This window comes from Meles meles, chromosome 13 (genome assembly GCF_922984935.1).
Source record: "Meles meles chromosome 13, mMelMel3.1 paternal haplotype, whole genome shotgun sequence".
NCBI classification, from domain to species: Eukaryota; Metazoa; Chordata; class Mammalia; order Carnivora; family Mustelidae; genus Meles; species Meles meles.
This window is the reverse complement of record NC_060078.1, coordinates 47,945,895-47,967,290: the sequence shown is the minus strand read 5'-3', so window position 1 is coordinate 47,967,290 and position 21,396 is coordinate 47,945,895. Positions and strand designations below refer to the sequence as shown.

The 21,396-nt window shown below is 47.5% G+C and overlaps 1 protein-coding gene across 1 annotated transcript in view; it reads left to right on the top strand.

Moving 5' to 3' along the window:
* The first annotated feature begins 986 nt into the window (after positions 1-986).
* ALOX5 (arachidonate 5-lipoxygenase) overlaps positions 987-21,396 on the top strand; it is a 39,390-nt gene continuing 18,980 nt past the window's right edge. The window contains exons 1-4 of the mRNA XM_046027848.1: positions 987-1,199; positions 6,755-6,953; positions 10,937-11,018; positions 18,684-18,806. Of these exons, the coding sequence (XP_045883804.1) occupies positions 1,050-1,199; positions 6,755-6,953; positions 10,937-11,018; positions 18,684-18,806 (554 nt within the window). The 5' untranslated portion in view covers positions 987-1,049. The remainder of the gene's footprint in view (positions 1,200-6,754; positions 6,954-10,936; positions 11,019-18,683; positions 18,807-21,396) is intronic.

Here is a 21,396-nt window from a genome sequence, read left to right as displayed (position 1 = left end):
CACAGCAGTAGGAAAGCTGACCACCGATGGGAAGCTTCCTTCTAGGGCACAAAGCCTTCTACAAACATCTCTTAGCCCACCACCTGTTGAAATCCGACCAATTTATTGGGCCAGGCAGCCTGCTCCCCAACTCCCATCCATAACTTCTGGAACATGCTTGCTGTGGAGTACACATCTTTCCCAGGACTTCCAGCCAGTGGTCCCCCTGCCCCCCGAAAAACCATCTCTAAGGAAGCCTAACTCCTTCCCCAGCCTCCCGCCTCCCCAAAGCCCGCTGACCTTCTCCAGACAACACCCAGGTGTTCAGATTTGTGTTTTCTTGTCCTGGCCCCCTCGGGCTGCCCCGCTTTCCGCAGTAATCTCTAGTCCGAGAGCCGCTGGCATCTGACTCACCTCGGTGCCCATGTGCAGCTTGCCCAGGGTGACACTCAGCCAAGCCTGCGGAAGAACCCAGAGCTGCCCTAAGTCTGTGCTCCAGATACCACTCTCAGTATCAGCTCCGGTGTGGCCTCCTCCAAGAAGCCTCTCTGGTATCCCCAGGTGAATCCCCCTTTCCCCTGTAGACTCCCAGAGCACCCCTAGTCTAAGAAATCATGGCATGGGTAATCGCCCCAGGCACAACCGGAATTTGGTGAGAGTAGACACGACGTCTCATTTTAAGGGGTCGCCTAGGGGCTTCGGGGAGCCTGGCGCTGAGGCAGGAAGGATGGATGAAGGGTGAGAACAGTGAATGGGAGGCTGAGTGAGTGAATGAACGGATGCAGGGGTGAGGGGACGGCAGCTGAGGTGTCCCCAGTCCCCAGACGGCTAAAACAGACACCAAGCCCATGGGGTGAAAAACAGGAACGCGCGACTCCTACCACGTCCGCCGCGGGTCTGAGCCGTCGGAGCGTCAGGGGCGGGGCGGGGCGGGGCGGGGGCGGGGCCGGGCTTCTGGGGTCCCGGGCGGGTTGGGTCTGGCCGAGCGGAGGGCGGGGGAAGAGGCAGCTGCTAGTGCCGAGGCGCGTGGACAAGCCGCACCGAGGCTCGTGGAGTTCGCGTCCTCTGCCATGCCGTCCTACACCGTCACCGTGGCCACCGGCAGCCAGTGGTTCGCTGGCACCGACGACTACATCTACCTCAGCCTCGTGGGTTCTACGGGCTGCAGCGAGAAGCACCTCCTGGACAAGCCCTTCTACAACGACTTTGAGCGCGGCGCGGTAGGGGCGCGAGGCTGGGGCCGTGCTGGGGACACCCGCGGGCCCGTCGGGGCGGCACAAACCGAGGCGGGGGGCTTCCGGGACCCGTTGGAGTGGTTAGGGACCAGGCTAAGGAACTGCCCGGGACCACGTCTGGCGGCTGGGATCCAAGGTCGGGGGCGGCAGGCTTGCAGGGTGAGGCCTGCAGCGCGCCGAGCTTCTCCCCCAGGAGAAGGTGCAAGGTCTGCTCTCCATTTCACAGACAGGATTCCGAGGCTCTGAAAGGTCCCTTAACTGGGCAAGTGCTGTGGGCATGCTTGTGCCCCATTTCGTAGGGCTCCTTCCACAGGTTGTGGGTTGGGGGGCGCTGGGGGGTTGTGCAGTTCCTGCCCTGCTGTGAAGCACAGATGGCACCTCGGAGCAGCCCCAAGCTTTGGGGAGAAGGCACAGGTCTGGGAGTTCAGAGACCTGGGTTGAATCAGGGCCCGACTGCTAGTTCACTCTGTCTCCTCACCGGACCTCAGTTCCCCCAAATGTAAAGTGAAAGTGATGACTTCAAGCTGGTCCAGGAATCTGTGTGAGCCCAAGCGCAGCTGCTGGTCCAGAGTGATACTTGTAGGTGTCTTCACACCCGGGTCCCTGGCATTCTCAGGCAGGTCCCCAGAAGAATTTAGAGGGAAGGAACAAGAAAACTCAAGCAAGAAGCCTTTTGCAACCTGGAGATATCTGACTCCCCACAGAGTATTCACCAGGGAATACTTGAACCCCAGGTGTGAGGGCTCAGTGGAGCAAGAAGAGGAAGGAGGGCTTCTCCTCTCCCCTTGTCACTAGATACTCTGGAGCTGGGGGAGTCCAGGGAGCAAAGGGAGCCAGTGTTTACTGTACCTCTAGTCTGTGCTGCCAAGTACTATATAAGGCGGCCCCATTTAGAAGTGAGCTCCTGATGCCGACCTGGGCATGAATTCCAGCCCCATGGCTTTCTCAGTGAGCATGGCAGCTCATGGTCCTTACTGAGCATTTACTGACTTGCCCAGTCCACTAGCAAGTGCATAGGAAGTGCTCATTGTATGATTATTCTGACAGTCCCAACATGCTTTAGGTAAGTGCACAGGGAATGTTCCCTTCTGTCACCTCCCAGCCCCCGAACTGAGCCAGAAAGATTTAGACTTCACTAAACGTTCTTTTCGCCACTTAGTTGATTATTGGGTTGGACCATATGAAATTGCTCAGAGTTGACTATTTTTTATAAACAAAACCAGGAATTTCATATGATTCAACTGAATTCTTCTTGGATAAAACTTGTGAATTGGGTTTTAGGTCTGTAGAGGCTGCAGTAAGTAAATAATAGTCCACTCCTTTCCCCATTTCCAAACTCAGAGTGGGCTTGATTCCTCCCCCAAGAGCTTCAGAATCTTGTTATTAGCCAACGTGGCAATTAGCCAAGTTTGACATGTTAGCCTGGCTCAAGCTCCCTTCAGGAAGAGCAAGGTGTTGAGTATAAATACAACTATCTGTTGTCTGGTTTCCCTCATTAGGGAACTGGGCCTGAAGACAGTGGTGCAGGAGGGAAGGCAATGAGACATCCACTTGGGAAGATGACACCTTCTGCCATTTCTGAAGCACCTTCATTTATTTCCATTCTTTCATGGTTTTCCCAACATCTCAGGGAGGAAGATTGAGTGCAGACTACTTTCATAAGGGGGGCCATGGTGGGCCCCATTATCCTCTAAACACACCAGTGTGCTCACGCTGTGCAGCGCAGAGTGCCCCACGTGCAGACTCTACCCAAAGAAGACACTGTGGTGTGGCCATAACAGGGTCATTAGAAGAGGGCTGAAAGCACTGTTCTGTTCATTATTTCCCCTTGAGATTTCATTCAAATGACACTATGACTAAACACCTCAGTGAGTGCCCCAGAAGCAAATTTCAGGAGAGGTTTGCATGTCACATTTCCATTAGGGTGAGAGAGGGCAAGTTAGGAAGGCTGCTCGGCTGCAGGGGAATCCACTGGGTCCTAAAGCCTCTGATAAAAATCCACTTTTGAGAAAGTTCCTGTTGGTACAAAGTTACTCCACACTTTGTCTTGCACAGCCCAGAGTTACTTCCCCATTCTCCAGCCGGTGGCTCTTTAAGGACAGTCTGTCCCTGTTGGGGAAAGGTGAAAAAGAAACCTTAGAGAAAAAACTTGCTCTAGAGGAACTGGCCATCCCATTTTATTTGGAAAAGTGTCCGAATCATTATGGTTAACAACAGTTACAGTCACAACAATAAGGGCTGTTACCAGCCAGTTCAGTCATCTCTAGGTCTTTGGCACATCAACACCCACATACCTCTGTGCAGAATTCTGTTAAACAGTAGGACTGATTTCTTCTCCACAAATTGAGTTACAGAGCCCCATTTATTCTCATCAGAGTTCCACATACTTATTTGGTTCAGGACTAGGAATAGGAGTCCTCCAAAGGTGAGACTCTCCTGTAGATGGTCTCCCCCTCAGGAGCTCCCCACTGCCTGGTTGGAAAAACCCAGACCATGGACCCAGACAGCTCAGAGACTGGCCTGAGGCTGGGCAAATTTGGCAAATTGATTTGTTTCCTTACTTCTGTCAACTGAAACCTGTTCAAGGCAGATGGGATGACTTTTCTTGATCCAAAGATCTCTGGGAAATCACTTGAGCCATTTTCATTCCAAGACAGCACTCTTAGGAAAGCTAGGGCCAAGACAGAAGTGTTTAATATATTGTCCTTGAATATATTCGGTGAGTGTAGACAAGTCTTACAACTATATGTACCTCTCATATATTCAGGGAATGTTAACCTTATTAATTTCTATGAAGAGAACACTCTAGAATAACTCTTCCTCAATAATAAGAATTACTGATTAATGAAGAATAAACATTTCCTTATGAACTTCCATCTATATTCCCCAGTCTTCCCTCTCTGTCCTCTCTTCCTAGATTCTGCCTCCTGTTCCTCCTTTTCTTCCTTACTCTACTCCCTAGTTCCCACCATGCCCCAATGTCCCCCATTTCTCTCTTCTTTTCTGCTGCAATTTCTCCCTCTTGCTCTGTCTTCCAATCCCCCCCCCACCCCGAGTTCCCTCTTCTCTGCTTCACAACGCCCCCATCTCCCTGCCAGCCCCTCATTAGCTTCCACCAAGAAGAGCATCCCAGGCTGGGCCTCAGGTCTCTCTTCTGTCCATGCTTGAGCAGAGAGATCCCTCTCCTTGTCCCAGCAACAACAGAGATCTGGAACAGAAAAGAAACCTTTCTAAAAATGCTCATATAAAGATCAAATAAAAAGTGACTAGCTAACACATTGATGAAATATTCAAAAGCCTTAAAACCATATAACCAATAAAGAGTTGAAATTAACAAGTAAAATCAGAAAACTGGCCCTTCTGTGAGATGAGGCTGGGGAATTGCATGTTTCCCTGACTTCATGTCCCTCTCTAGCATCTGAGCACCTCTGGCCCAAGGAGCTCCAGGCTCTAACCTCCTCCTCCTTCTTTTTTTTTTTTTTTAATATTTTATTTATTTGACAGAGAGAAATCACAACTAGGCAGAGAGGCAGGCAGAGAGAGAGGAGGAAGCAGGCTCCCCGCAAAGCAGAGAGCCCGATGTGGGGCTCGATCCCAGGACCCTGGGATCATGACCTGAGCTGAAGTCAGAGGCTTTAACCCACTGAGCCACCCAGGTGCCCCTCTAACCTCCTCCTTCTAAATATGAATTCCCCACCTAAGGAGGTTTGCTCTCTGTTCTCTACAGATAAATGCCTTGCCCATTCCTTCTCCTCCCCATTGACCTCACCTCCAAAACCTTACTACTTGGCCTACTGATGCCTCAGCTCCCACCCCAGAAGTCACCCCAGAAGAGCTGTGTCCTTCCTTTCCTCTTCTCCTCCCAGGTCCTTGGGTCATCCAGCCCTTTACTGGGATCCTGCACCCTGGGGCTTCCTGGCTTCTTCCCAAGGGATTAGCATCCTGCAGTACAGATAAACTACTCAGCTGAGGTCCCGCAGCCTGGGGGTCAGTGCTCTCTGTGACCTCACCTATGCATTCTGCTCTCCCGCAGACACACTGTGGGAAAGAAGGATTCTTTCACTCTGCAGGAGGGTGCATTCTGGCAGCACAGATATGCTTGCACACCTGTTAGGGACCAAGAAATGTCATCCCAGCACAGAGGCCTGGCTCCTTGGTCCTCAGAAACATTCTGAGGACCCAGGCCCAGACCACAGGGCACAGGGAGGAGACTTCCACTTTCTGACCACAAGTGTCTGGCATCTTCAGTAACCGCAACATGCGAGCTGCTCACTGCACTCAGAACCAAGAGGTTTGCTAAAAATACCCAACTTCCCATTCCTCTTAGGAAGTCCTCCCTGGGGTTCCTCTGGCAGCTTGGTGGGAGAAGGTTAGAGACAGAGACGCATGAGAGCACATGCAGGATGAGTCCCTCCCCCTCTCCATTTACTTCACTATCACACAGAACTCTAAGTTCTGCCACCAATGAAAAAGCTCAAGGACTGGTGAAATCCGGCTTAGAAAGTACCTTGGTGGGGATTGTTGGGGGGGGGGGCACCAAGTGCAGGGCTTCCCAAACCTGCTTGTATATAGAACACCCGATGTGATGCTTGAGCTCTCTTCCTTCCTTTCCCTCTGCCACCAAGAATTGCAGACACACAGATCACCCCAGAGCCTTGGAAGGGTTGCCTGCCCATCTCCCAGAGTCAGGAGCCTGCCAGCACAAAGCACTGAGCAGCTCAGGGACCTGGTGGGCAATCTGCACAGGGCCTACGGTGGCTCCTTCTAGCAGCAAGACCAACCTCATCCCACCACCCACAGATCTCATGGGTACCGCTTATCTGATTTTCTTGACCTTTCTGTGGCTCAGTGACAGAGGATGCCCTAGGATGATGTGTACCTGTGCAACTTCTCTTATACCTGAGCCTCTGCATTTTCGCTCAGTTATTTGCTCCCCAGAGAACAAGGGAGACACGGAGTAGCTGTACTGGAAAGGTCTGGATTAGAACTCCATCTCTGCCAATGAATAGCTGAAGTGAGACTTAGTAAGCCTCAATATCTTCATCTGTGACACAGTCATGACTGCCCCTCATCCTCACATCATTGTAGGGGTCCATAGCAATTGTCAGTAAGCCTTTTGTAAGATGTAAAGGGCTTCCAAGCATGCAAGGACTAGTTTGCCCTCTCCAGCCTGCAGGGCGGGAAGGCCAGCCACCCCCTGCCCTCATTGTGGGCAGGGGCAGCTGCAGAAGACTCTTACCAAGCACAGCCTAGGAGAGGGCATCCCCTCCCTGGAGTCTCCCCTCTTCCAGCCTGAACCATGTGCAGACAGCAGAATGTCCCACTCTGAATGTGATGAATGTCCCCATCCATCCCTCACTCACTAGACCTCCATCTCCGTAAAGGCGGAGCCAGGATTTGTCCCCGTGTGTCTCCCAGGTGCAGCATGGAGCCTTGCCAAGGGCAGGCATTTGGACAGTGTCTTAGCTAAATGAACTAAGAGGTGATACAAAGGCTCAGGAAACCCCCAAACAACTTGATTTGCCTTTTTCTCCTCTCAGGTTGATTCCTACGATGTCACAGTGGATGAAGAACTGGGTGAAATCCAGCTGGTCAAGATCGAGAAGCGCAAATACTGGCTCCACGATGACTGGTACCTGAAGTACATCACGCTGAAGACGCCCTGTGGAGATTACATCGAGTTCCCGTGCTACCGCTGGATCACCGGCGAGGGCGAGATCGTCCTGAGAGACGGTCGCGGTGAGTGTCCACTCCCTGAGCTTCCCAGGAACCGAGGGGCTTTGCAGGCCCTCCTTCCTCCAAGAACCGTATTCAGAGGAATAGCAACACTGCTGCTCTGAGCCTTGATGCACCGGCAGGTGCTGTGACCTTCCTCGGGGTACTAACAAGCCCCACACGCAGAGGGTGGAGGGAGAGGCCCCTGGCCACGTGCTCAGCTGTCTTCCGTCTGTGCTGCAGTCCTTCAGGGGCAAGCTTATGACTCCCTTTTTGCCAGAGGGTCCCTCGTAGCACATGCCTGCAGGACATCTCCCTAGATGGGCAGTTTCTAGGGGAATTCTCCAGTTTTCCTCTTTGGGGGTCATAGTGGGGCTTGGGCTCCAGGGCACCGGTGCCACACAGGCCTGGGAGGGGAGGATGTTGATAGGAGTGTCCCAAGTGCCAGCCTGGAGGGGCGATGGCCAGACCTGGCCATCATGGTCACCAGTTGTTAAACCGGAAGTCCTACATTTTGCTAAAAAAGAACCTAAAATCTACCCTCTTAAGCAAGACCCTCCAGTGTACAAACCCCAACCCGGCACTCCTTGGACGAGCATTCCTCATAAGAGATAGGGCGTTGGCTTGGTGTGGAAGAACAGAGAGAGGGATGGATGGCAAAGGTCAGCTAAGGCCACTGTCCCTCTGAATGAGTCCTCCTTGCACACTAGCCTCTTAGCATATGGGAGTCAAACCCATGCCTTGGCAAATTCTATCTGACTTCAAGTCATGGCCTTTCAGTTTTCTCACGCTCTAAAACCAGAATGAGAAATCTTCAAAGCTGTGTACCACTAGAATAATGAGGAAGAGGACAGATGTTTCACCCATAAGATATTTAACACTTCCTAGTCGAAAGCGCATTCCTATCACTAGATCATTCATTCTTCACAGAGGGTGAAGGTAAAATGGAAATGATTACTACATCCTTTTTTTATCTAAGAAAACCAAGACAGAGGAGGAAGTTCTTTTCTACTTCATATTCTTAAACTATCAGGCCACATCCCCTTGTTTCTCACATGAAATTTAAGAAACCAAATTCTAAAAATATTTCCAAACTGAGTGATTGGAGCTAGAAGGATTTTTTGTCTCCTGGCCTCATGACAAATAAATAAATAAATAAATAAATAAATAAATAAATAAGTAAGTATCACTATATTCACTCTGTCTTGTGGTGGCCAGAATGTGAACAGTTGTAGACAAGGTTCTTCTCTTTCTCTGGTTTTGGAAAAACCCTAGCTCCTGGTCTCCCTCCTGCCACTCCCACCCAGGGTCTTGGTAAGACAGTGTCCCTCTTCCCACATACCCTGAGTCCCTTTCCAGCAAAAAAACATATGGCCCGTTCAAATGAGGATGTTTAGAAAGGCCAGTGTGCAGGGGAGCACACCAGTGTGGAGGCCATTGGCACTGCTAGTTCTGGTAGGGTCAGGGGAGAGAAGGAACGCCAGATTAATCCAAGAAGGGAAGTGTCCTCGAGACATCACTCCCTTGGGAGTAGCTATGGCTCCCAGTAGAGATGCAGACACTGGGGAAGTACTGAGAGAGGACCTGGGGAATAACGTCCTCCCTCATTCTCCCACGCCCTCCTCTCCCTGGTCAGGGTTCCCAGTGGCTAACCCAGTATGGAGCCCATCAATGCAGTTCATTCCCATCAAGGACAAGATGAGGCTCTTCAGGGACAAGACAAGGTAGATCTGGAGGGACACCTAGAAGCTATCCATCCAATTTGTTCCACTTACCGATTGCTGTGTAACAGTCTGGTGGCTTTAAACGGCCATTTTCTTCTGTGCATGATCTTATGGGTCAGAAATCTAGGAAAGGCTCAGCTGGGCAGTTCATCTGTGAGCCGTGAAGCATTAGCTAAGGGGGAAGGACTAGAAGGCTCACTTTTAAGATGGTTCTTCCCACACATGCCTAGTGCCTCAGGGCTCCTTAGCCTCTCTTTCCACCTGGAATCTCATTCTTGAAGCCTTCTGTATGGCATTGGGCTTCTCACAGTTTGGAGGTCACAGGATAGTTGCACTTCTTATGCAGTGGCCAGCTTCCAAGAACAAGTACTCCAAGAGACAGGAGGTGGAAGCTGCCAGTCTCTTCCTGCCCAAGCCTGGAAACTGGCGGAGGGTAACTTCCACCATATTTTATTGGTCCAAGCAATAGAATAAATCACAGAACATACCCAGACTCAAAGGCGACAGTCCCCACCTCCTAATGAAAAGAATGTCAAGGAATTTATGGCCATCTTTAATCCACCACATAGCACAACAACCAATCCTTGGGACAACTTGGAAATGAAGGGGCCCACCCCACGAGTGACATGGTAACCTCTGCCATCTAATACTTCACCATGGCACCTGGGGTGAACATAATGGTCAGAGGCCCATCACTGTGGTCCTGGGGATCCAGAACACCTATGTGGAAAGAGAGCTTCAGTAAGGCACTCATATCAGTGTTTTGGCATCAACCCCCACTCCCGAGCTTTGGGGCATTTAGTCTAGGTCTTGTCACCTGGTCACCTGCTATCTTCCCAAAAGTTCCATCAGTCACTGCAGGAAATGCCCAATACCTTCAGGGCCAGGAGAAATGGAGCTTACACCTTTTGAAACTTGGTACTTGCAGTTTCACATGTTCTGACTTACTCATACCACTGGAACTGAAGAGACCCAATTTCTCAGAGCCAGGTGCCAGAGAAAGAGGTGGATTAGAAATGATGAATGTCGAGTCCCCATGACAGCGTCTCCTACAGCCAGGGACAGCTGTTGTTACAATTAATACTCATCTTGCCTTCAATGGCCTCGGGCTGCACCTACTGGATTGCTTTCCATCCCCACTGGGGAACAAAGAGGTGCTCTATTGATCATCCTCTGTGGACCCCAGTTCCAGCCCTGGACTGGAGCTGCCTCAGCCAGAAGGGGTTCTGAGTGTGGGCTAAGAACTGGTGGGTGTTGGTCTTTAATGAGATAAGTACAGAGACTGAGAGTAGACATTTACAAGCTTTTATAGTAACTTGCAAGAATTATTCTGCGACTGTTGCATCTTATAATAAAGACAGGGCTTTGTTTTGAATGTCCTTGGTTTGTGTTTTATTTCATTTTTCCCATAGTTAATTTTTATTGTATTTTACAAAAATATCAGTCTGTGATGAAATGGAAATTTTGAAAACCACAGAGAGCTGGAGAAGTACTATTATAGGCCCACTTTTCAGGAGATGTTCTGGAATCCTGCTAGTCTGGGCTCCCACTAACTGTTCACTGGCTTTACCTTAAATAACAGTATACAGAGTAATCAGGAACGAACCTCTCCTGCTCTAAAGGCCCTGAGCAGCTTGACCTTGCCTTTAAGCCTCTTGCCCCACTCCTGAAATGAGAACCAAGACACTTTTGAATCTGGGCTAAGAGGGAGGAAGAAGCAGCTCAGGTCCATCATGATTATAAGGACAATAGTAATAATTATTGTTCCCACGTACTGGGTGCCAAGCCCTATGTGAAGTACTCACAAAATCCCCATCATGACCCCAAAATTGGGCATTATTATCTCCATTTTACATGTGAGAAAGCTAAGACAACTTGCTATATACACGGTGCCTGCTGGAGAGAGGTAGCAGATCATTGGCCTGCCCCTATAATGCCTGACAACCAAGCCCGGGGCTGGATGTGATTCTCAGGTCCCCCAGCTTGATGAGTGAGCAGGCAGAAAGAGGGGCAACTGGATTTGTCTTTTGCAATGGGAGTGGCTAAGAGCACAGCACTTGAATCTTGTGTTGAAAATCCATTAATTAGGTATATGACTTTGGGCAAAGTTCAAAGGCAAAGCTGTTCAAACTCCCTAAGTCCCAGTGTCCTCAGTATGAATGGGGGAGGGTATTCTGAGGCAGGTAAAGATGGTGCACAGGCAGGGGGTGTGAGGGAAACCCAAGTACTGAACGTTGTTACCCTTCTTGTGGCTCTCCTCACAGTCCTGTCCTTTTCTCACAGCAAAGTTGGCCTGCGATGACCAAATTCACATTCTCAAGCAGCACAGACGTAAAGAGCTGGAAACACGGCAGAAACAGTATCGGTGAGTTATGACAAATGGCTATAAAAAAAAACTGTGCCCACAGTTATGGCCAACCACTGCTGACAAATGATGGCCAAGCCACCAGTTCCCTGAAGGGCTCCCCAGTCCTCAAGCTACCCCTGACCACCACTCCAGGCAGAGATGGTAAAGAGCATTATGGAGAAAACTTGAGGTCAACCATATCGGCATTTAGGAAGAACTGGGCAGCAAAAGCTTGGATTTACATTAATGTTCTTTCCCCTCCCAAACATGGCTTCCATAGAGTTTGGAATTGCATTGTTTAGGGAAAGTTATATAGCAGTGGAACAAAAAATAATAACAAGGAAACAATTCTCATAAAAGGGAGATGGTGAGTGGGAAGCAGGTGCAGTGTGGGGGTGCCAGTAACATTCTGATTCTCCATCCGGATGTTGGTTATATAGGTGCGTGCACTTTTCTGCATGCGTCTGTACATATGTATGCTATACACATGTACACGTATTCATACATTCAATTCCATAATAAAATGTTTATATAAAACTTTTATGTCTTTATATCAGGTAAGGGAAGGTAATCTGATTACATGAGTACTGTTAAAGATTTACGAATTTGTGATTTAAGACATTTGTGTGTGAGCTTCTCAGCTCAGACACCATATAGATGTGTACTAAGACTTGTGTATTTGGCACAGTGCACAAGGCATTGCCTGAGAGCTCTGCACCACCATTCCCATCTTAAAGGATTGTTATTTCTTTTCTTCCTGAAGTAATTTTTTTTTATTTTTTCCCATTTTATTTTTTATTTTTTAAATTTAGATTAATTAACATATAAGGTATTATTGGTTTCAGAGTTAGAAATCAGAGATTCATCAGTCTTATGTAATATCCAGTGCTCATTATATCACGTGCCCTCCTTAATGTCCATCACCCAGTTACCCCGTCCTTCCACCTCCATCCCCTCCAGTTGTTTCCTATGATTAAGGGTCTCTTATGGTTTGTCTCCTTTTCTGGTTTCATCTTGTTTAATTTTTTCCTCTCTTCCCCTATGCTCCTCTGTTTTGTTTCTGAAATTCCACATATGAGTGAGATCATATGATAATTATCTTTATCTGATTGACTTACTTTGCTTAACACAATACCCTCTAGTTCCATCCACATCATAGCAAATGGCAAGATTTCATTTTTTAATGGCTGAGTAGTATTCCATTGTATATGTACACCACATTTTCCCTATCCATTCATCTATTGATGGACATCTGGGCTCTTTCCATAGTTTGGCTATTGTGGACATTGCTACTATAAACATTCAGGTGCACGTGCCCTTCAGATCACTACATTTGTATCTTTGGGGTTAATACCCCATAGTGCAATTGCTGGCTCATAGTGTAGCTCTATTTTCAACTTTTTGAGAATTGTTATTTCTACGTTCCTTCCTCAACTTTCCTCCCCACTTCAGCCACCCCTGTCAAAACCCCTACAGTGAGCACTTCATGTACTTTTGGCCCTGTGGGAAGAAGGAATCTTAGATTGTGGTGATGCTAAACAACTTTCAGAGAATTGGGCGGGTTTGTATCCTGTTAGGTGAGTGGACAAGTTTTATCAGTTCCACTGTAACTCAGACTAAGATGTTACCAGCTGATAAATTAGTCTTACAGGCACGTTGTCTTAACTCAGTATTTTCCGAAGCGTGCCCTGGAGCACTGGTCCCAGAACTTTGTCCGCAAGATAAGACAAGTTCAGGAAATCAAATGCCCTTCCTGGAAGTTTCCAGGGCACATAAGCATGGAGAATTCTGAGAAGTTCTGTGCTGGTGGATGGACTGTGCTTAAATTTTTTTGGTCCAGTGTTTCCCAAGAGAATCTGACATATAATTCCTGACATCCAGCTGAACAAGTCCTTTGCGGAACACCCTTTGGAAAATGCCCCTTTCGGTCGATCCAGGAGTGTGTTTGTTTCACAGGGATAGGGCTGTGGTGGGGACTAGGAAAATGGGACCAAGAGCTTTCTGGTGAAACAGTTTTCTCCTTTCTTAGATCTAATCGTCATTTTTTTCTTCCTCCTTCCACTCATCTGTCCTTTTCAGATGCCTTCCTCTCCTTCCGTTCAGGAAACACTGAACTTTGCATCGTCTGCATAATCTAGGGGTTCCTCTTTCACTTGAACTCTCGGGGTTCCAGATGAGAGTTTGGAAGTGAAGTAAGACCCGTCTCCACTCTGTCAGCAAGCTGCAGGTCCAGCTGGCCCTCGGCCCTCAGTCAGCCAGGCAGGCAGTTGGAGAAGCCCACTCGGCTCATCACACACTGCCCTGTTCTTAGCAGCATGTAGTGTAATGGTTTGCGATTTATAATATGTAATCTCTTCATGACTTGCTTTTTTCATCCATTATTCTGTTTTGAGGGCAGCCAGTTGACACAGATAGGTGTCATCCACTCATTAGGCATCTGGACAGCACACCATGGTATGAGCAAACCACCAGGCTCTCCCACTCTCCAGCGGATGGACAGGTGGACCATTGTTCATTCCTGGCTGTCGCAAGCCGCACCTCAGGCAGCTTCCTCGTACGTCTCCTGGCGCTATCATGGAAGAGTTTCTTTAGGCGATATTCCTACGGATAGACATGCAGGATTGCAGGCCACATTTTAAGTTTTCTAGATATTGCCAGTTGTCTCCCAAAGAGGTTCTGCCAGCTTTCACCCCTCGCAGCTGTTTCTGAGGGTTGCAATTTCCCTACATTGTTGACATACTTTTCATCTTGAGACATTCTTGTTCAGGTCAGTCTAATGTCCTGAAATCGTATCTCCTTGATTTCCTCATTCTTAAATTGCCACATATTTCTAGCTGTGTGTGAATTCAACCATTCCCCTACTGATGGGCATTCAGCTTGGTTTTCATCTGTTTGTCCGTCTGTCTTTGGCATCACCCACAGTGCTGCAGGACGCAGCCTTGCACAAGCAGCTGGATGTCCTGGTGCTTTCATCACTGTCCATTAAGTTCCAGAACCCACAGTGCTGGGTCAAAGTAGCAGTTTCATTTTAAGAAGTACTAACAGGGGGCGCCTGGGTGGCTCAGCGGGTTAAAGCCTCTGCATTCGGCTCAGGTCATGATCCCAGGGTCCTGGGATCAAGCCCCGCATCGGGCTCTCTGCTTGGCTGGGAGCCTGCTTCCTCCTCTCTCTCTCTCTCTGCCTGCCTCTCTGCCTACTTGTAATCTCTATCTGTCAAAAAAATAAATCTTAAAAAAAAAAAAAAATTTAAAAAAAAAGAAGTACTAACAGAAGTCCTTTCCCACAATTTTATGCTGATTTTTGGTGCAATTTTCCAGTTGCATGTGTATACCTATGACATACCCGGTCATGCCGATCTTTTATATTTTTAACAATCTAAAAATTTGTAAGTTGGACTTCATTGTTGTTTTAATCTGCATTCCCCTCACCACCGGTGAGTTTCGCCTCTGTGGGGGGCCTCTTCTTTGAATTGCCTATGTGTAGGCTTTATTTTTCTCTCTTCTTTACGATTAAACCAAAGGAGCCCTCTGTATATCAGGCTAGCATCCTTTCGCTATAAGTATAGAACATGTCATTTGTCTTCTGTTGCTTTTGTCACAGGTTTTAGTTCTTTGTTTTCTTAACTACATGTATTGGTTTTCCTTTATTGCTTCTGGGTTTCCTGCTTTGCGAAAGAAGGCCCTCCCCACCCAAGTGTTACATAAATACACCTTTATTTTTATCTAATACTTTTGCGATTTAGGCTTTAACATTCGGCTTTTAATTCGCCTGCCATGTATTTTTATACACAATGTGAAGCAGGGGTCCAGCACCCTCAGTATGACTTATTATGGATTACATTCCGCCCTCCTGCCTGGAGAGGACCCCCACCGCGCAGAGCCGGCCTAGGACAGTGGTTATGGATGGGCATGGGCTCTGAAGCCCGCTTCCAAGCTCAGCTCCCCTTAGAGCCACTCACTCCATGTCCTGCAAAAGTTGTTTAGTCTCTGTGTGCCTCACCCCCCCACTCTAGAAGACGGTAGAAGAATAGTACCACCTCACCAGGTTTTGAGAGAATTAAATAGATTAAACCATGAAAACACATAGACTAGTATTTGGCACCTGGATAAGGGTTAGCTAGTTTTCTGTCACGTTTACATATTTTCTTGGGACTGTTTCTGGACTTCGCATGTTAGTCCGCTTTTCCGCTCTGCAGCCAGGGCCATGTTTTCATTATTTAACTTTCTTTCTTTTTTTTTTTTTTTTTGAATATTTAACTTTCGAATATGTGTTAATAGCTCTGTCGTTCTCTCACTGTTTGTTCTCTTTTAAGATTTTCATGATGAGAATTGATATGTATGTACTGACGTGCTGATGACATTCAGTCCTCCCCACCGCCGTGGAGACCTAGAACACAGTGTGCCTTCCTGCACCCAGATCTTGTGTAATGACCTTCCGTAGAGTTTCTAAGTTTCTTCTTGCAGGTCTTTCTCCTCTGTGGGTACTTTAGACAAAAGAAGGTATAGCTTGTACCATTCTGAGTGGCATATTCTTCTGTTTGTAAATAAATATGGCTGGGATAAAGATAAATTAGTTATTTTTAAAAATATTTTCCTTGTATTCACATCTCACTAAGCTCTTTTATTGGCACTAATCTTTTCTGTTAATGAATCTTTTTGGTTACCTAATCAGTCATGCTATCGAAATGATGATCATTTTTCTCTGTTATTTTCCATTATTTTCATCGCTGTGTTTTTTTCTTATTTCCCAGTTGGAATTCCCAAAACAAGTAATAGCAGCAATGATGGTTTTGATTTTTTAAAAAAATACCTTTGATATTTTTGTTTATTTACAGTTATACACGCTATTGTTTTTTGATGAATACTCTTTACTAAATTTCAGAACTTCTTGGTTCATTCTAATTTTTTGGCTGAACTTCTTCAGTTAATTTCCTCAGAAGAGGTTTGGGGATAATAGAATATCTGAGTCAGTGCTTGTCTCCACCCCCCAAATATTCTCCTGCCCTCACCAATTACTTGATGATATAAGAGGCTTAGAGGATGACCTAAAAAGAAGTCTGTAAACACTTCATGCCATCTCCCATTTTTAGTATAAAATGAGAAATCTAATGATAACCCGATTATTTTTCTTTCCCCAGAAACTCGTGAGCTTATGAGAGCATCTCTCTCCTCCCCCCAGTTTCCCTCTCCTCTCCCTCCCGCATCCTCCCCCCTTTCCCTGCCTCCCTCCCTTTCTCTTTCTTCCCCCCATCTCACACACACACACACACACACACACACACAGAGTCTTCTCTCTCTTTGGCAGTATATATCTAAACATGCCTTTTTCCTTTTCTTTCCTGTCTAGGACTTACTCAGTAAATTGAGGTCTTTTCAACTTAAGAAAGTTTTTCTCTTATTCCTTGATTTTTACTTCTCCCTATATTTCTCTCTCTCCTTTTGGACCTCTTAGTCTCTATATGTTAAATCTTCTATATCTGCCTTTCATGTCTCCTGTGGTTTTTTTCTTTAAGTTTTTATTTTAATCCCAGGTAGTTAACATACAGTGTCATACTAGTTTCATACATAATAGTGCACTATTCAACACTTCCGTACAACACTCAGTGCTCATCACGAGTACACTCCTTAATCCCCATCGTTGTTTCCTTTTCTCTGTGGTTTTGCTCTGTATTTGTGTTACATTATCTTCCATTTTGCACAGAGCAGCGCCTGGTCCATGACAAGTTCTCAGTAATTATTTAACGAATGAACAAATTTTGTCCAGAAGACAAATTAGATATCTCAGTGACTATTCTCTTTTCCCATTTCTCTGTTGAATTTTCAATTCAGAAATCATGTTTTGTTGTTGAAGAAAGTCTTTTAACATTCTACTTATATCTCTTTAACACTTCTCCTTTTTTAAAATAAATGTCTTTTTTGCTTCTTTCCTTCCTTCGTCCTGGTTGTTCAAGTGTGATTTTATTTTTCTTTGACTATTATCTGTGAGCACGAAGTCCTTTGGCCCCCATGCAGGTCAGGTGTCTGAGATAGCAGTGGCCTGCAGTAGGAGGGACACCAACGTTTTTGGTGGTGAGCTTACAAACTGTACTGTCTCCACGCACTAAGCGGCCCTAGTCTCCTGACCACGCAGATATGGCACGTCCGTCTCTCAGTGCTGCCACCCTCAGGAGGCCTGGGGAACAGCAGCGGGAGGCCGGGAGTTCGAGGAAATGAATTATTTTCTCAAACAAAGGGAAAAAAATCAGTAGATTAGTTGACGTTGTACACGCGTCTACATTTTATCCTATTAATGTACCAGCAGTGATGCTAATACAAATATAACAAATATGGAAGATTAAACTCCAGGCAAACAGAATATTGTAAGTAAGCCAACAGTGAGAAGTGATAGTACTGCATGACAGAAAACGCTTTTCAAAATGCATCTGCTCTGACTGAGCGTATCCAGTTCCTGTTCACCTCTGGTGGTCCTAGTGGGAGTCTTACTGGGCCAACAGGACAGCAGGAAAAACCATGGGGACTTCCATGACAGTAAAAGGACAAGATGATATTAAAGGGATGCCGGAGTTTTTCATGACCTCAACTCTCAGTGCTTTTGTTTCCTGTCATAAGAGAGATTTTAATAAAGGAGAATTAGGAATACAAATGAAAAAGCTGTTTACTCAGAACGTAAATTTTGGTTTTTAAACAAATGCAAGATCATTCTCCTTGCGCTAAAGAAACAGTCTTGGTTAGTTTGAGTTTTGGGGTAAGCAAAGAAAAAAATAAATAAAGTTTTTTTGTTTTTACGTAAAATTTAAGGGGCACCTGGTGGCTCAGACTGTTAAGTGTCTGACCCTTGATTTCAGCTCAGGCCACGATCTCAGGGTCATGGGATCCACACGTCAGGCTCTGTGCTCAGTGGGGAGTCTGCTTGAGATTCTCTTTCTCCTTCTGCCTCTGCCCCTCCCCACCATGCTTGCAGGTGCTCTTTCTCAAAAATAAATAAATCTTTAAAAAATTAAATTAAGAACAAAAACAAAATGTATGTGCCCAGTGCTGCAGGGTAAGTTTCAAGACACCAGGATCGGAAAATTTGGGCTAGACAGAATGCATGGCCCATGTTTGGGGGGAATTATTTTGATTATAACAGTCACTAAGCCAGCCACGGACAGCATCTATGCCTAAAGCCCCACATCCAACCACCCTGCTGTCCTAGGCACCTACTGGGAAGGAGTGACCACCATCCCCATTCCCCAGCCGCCACACATGGTGCAGGGGCTTGTCGGCTGAGCTGGAGGGATACTGACTGTCCAGGACAGCCTGGAAGTGGGGGAGCCTTGCCCATTTCTACCTCCAGTGATCAGCAGGGCTGTTCTGTGCCAGCGGAGAGATAGTGGTTGAGTATCCCATCAATTCAGTGAGGTCTTCTAATGCTTCCTTTCAACTTCTTTTTATGCACTGGTGCACATCTACCATTCCCTACCCCTCTACAGAGAGCCCAGTCTCAGGTTCAAGGGACCTCGGGCCTCCTACTGTGATGCTCAAGTCACAGGGAAGCAGGCTACCACCTGCCCCTGGGAGGGGTCCCCGTTCCTCTCAGGCTGTACACTTAGCTAACGGAGGACACATGGGCAACCTTTAGCCTGAGGGACCAACCCAAAGGCGAGGCATTTGATAAAATTTTCTTCTTATTATTCATTCTCAGGTGGATGGAGTGGAACCCTGGCTTCCCTTTGAGTATTGATGCCAAATGTCACAAGGATTTACCCCGAGACATCCAGTTTGACAGTGAGAAGGGTGTGGACTTTGTTCTGAACTACTCCAGAGCGTGAGTTTCCAAGAGCTTAAGGATGCTGGGCAGGCCCTCCATGGGTCAGGGGCGTGGGTGGGACCCTCACTCCTTTCTCTGTAGGGGCTTGGGGCTGGGGAGTGGCTCATTTGGGCGCCTCTTCCCACATCATTTGACTGGACCCTCAGTGCACAGTCACAGGGTGGCTTGTATCTAAACCAAGTTACCACCGTGATGACTCCAGACACCAGACATACTCTGTCATCAGCCCAAAGTCTAGGTCTTTCCTTGAAGTGCCCCATCCCCATTCACGTCTCATCCCCCCTGGGCCAGTTCAGGGATGGACAGAGTCCAGGCTGTCACCTAGGTAGCAGGGCTCTGCAGTAAGAATGGCCCTCATGGGGTTTTGAAGGGTCAGGGGTGGGAGGTTGGGGCAACCTGAGGGTTTTGAAGGGTCAGGGGTGGGAGGTTGGGGGAACAGGTGGTGGGTAATGGAGAGGGCACGTTTTGCATGGAGCACTGGGTGTTGTGCAAAAAGAATGAATACTGTTACGCTGAAAAAATAAATAAAATGAGAAAAAAAAAAAAAAAAAAAGAATGGCCCTCATGGCTGCACTGGTCGCTGACACCCATCCCTGGCTGTCCATCCCAGCCCCCATGAGACAGGCACGGTTGTTATCACCTTGCCATTGGAAAATCTACGACTAAGGAAGTCACATACCTTGTTCAGTGGCCTCTGCTGATAAGCAGCAGAGACATGAGTTCTGTGTTCCTTCTTTATGACTGAATTCCCACAGGGCTTCTACTGAGACTCCTTGAGGGCTCCTGAAACATATGGAGCCCCAGAACAATCCCAGGGCTAGTTGGGGAGCCCTGAGATGCGCCTTGACACTTTAAGGAGTTCTCACACTCATACACATCTAGAAAACTCTACATCCATGATTCTGCCACCTGACTGAGCTTTAGCACCTGCTGGTTCCAGGCCAACCTCACAGCCAGGATGAGAGTCTCCAGGGTGGGGCCCTGGCCTCCGGTAGGCATATCCAGGAGGCAGATGGGTGGAGAGCCACTAACCCAGCCAGCTTCAGTGGCAGCATCTGCCTAGAGCAGAGATGCCCCCCTTGAGAAGGGCCCCTCATCTGGTCGGACACACTCAGGCCTGTGCCAAAGTCTTCTTCCTCCTTTGCACATTGAGGAAGAACTCTACATGCAAACACAGCCTTACAATCAACCTCCATAGGGGACCCCCTCAAAATGGAAAGACCATGGGCATTTGTCTCCCTCAGGCTTCACTTACCTTGGGGGGAGGAGGTGGTAGGGGTCTAACACTCATCACACCTCTGCTGAGTGCCAGGCTCATAAGTGTGGGTGTTTTCTAGTAGAATCACCTAGTTTAACCTTCACAGCCATCCTGGGAGGTAGACACTGTTCTTGAATCTTTCCAGGTAAATAAGCTGATGTTCTTCTGGATCCAGGTCAGGGAATTTGTCTAAGGACATTTAGGCAGAAATCGGCACCGTCAGAATTTGAATTCAGATCTATTTGGGTCCAAAGCTGGGGACATTTTTTTCCCTGCTACAACTGAGATCAACTAGGAAGAAAACCTAAAACCAAACATCTACATTAGTAATGCAGTGTAGTACCCAATATCTGGCTTCCTGGAAACACTGGGGCAATTATATGTCTCATGTCCCACCCAGAGATTCCCAAAGTCATGTGGGTTTTATGGCAAAGCTATGGCCGGGATGGTCCAAACAGGAGAGAAGGCCCTTGTGAGGGGGCAGACTGAAGAGAAAATGATAAGGATGGAGAGACAGCAAGGTCAGAGGTGATGATACTGCTTTGTGGAATAGGGCCACCTCTTCTTAGTAATGGAGAAGGGATAGATGGCAGAGGGATAGTGGACGATGGATGGATGGGTAGATGGTGGATAGATAGATGGTAGAGCGATGGATGGATGATGGAGGGGCAGTGGATGATGGATGGATGGGTAGATGGTGGATAAATGGATGGTAGAGGGATGGATGGATGGTGGATGATCAATGGGTAGATGGTGGATAGACAGATGGTAGATGGATGGTAGAAGGATGGATGGATGGATGATAGAGGGATAGTGGATGATGGATGGATGGGTAGTGGTGGATAGATAGATGGTGGAGGGGTGGTGGATGATGGCTGGTAGAGGGATGGATGAATGGATGTTGGGTGGAGGAATGGAGGGAGCGAAGGAGGGTGGATGGCTGGTAGAAGAATATGTGGATAGATGGATGGAGTGTGAGTGGATGGACAGTGGAGTGAAGGCCAGACTGTGCCTTTCTTATGTCTGCTCAGTGTTCCTGAAATTAATTGCCGTCTTTGTATCTCAGGAGCCTAGCACAGCAGCTTCCACAGAGTAGGTGCTCAGTAAACTCTATCATAAGGAATGGAGTATGACCCTGGTGGCCTCTCAGAGGCCTTTGTTATCACCTCATGGGTACTTCACACACCCACACTCACTCTCTGTCTTATTCTCTTTCCATCTCTCTCTCTGCCACACGCACACATGCACACGCACAATCACCTTTCTCCTCTCATGTACCCCCAACATGGCTGACAGCCTCTTCAGCTGTACTCTCCCTGCGACCTCACC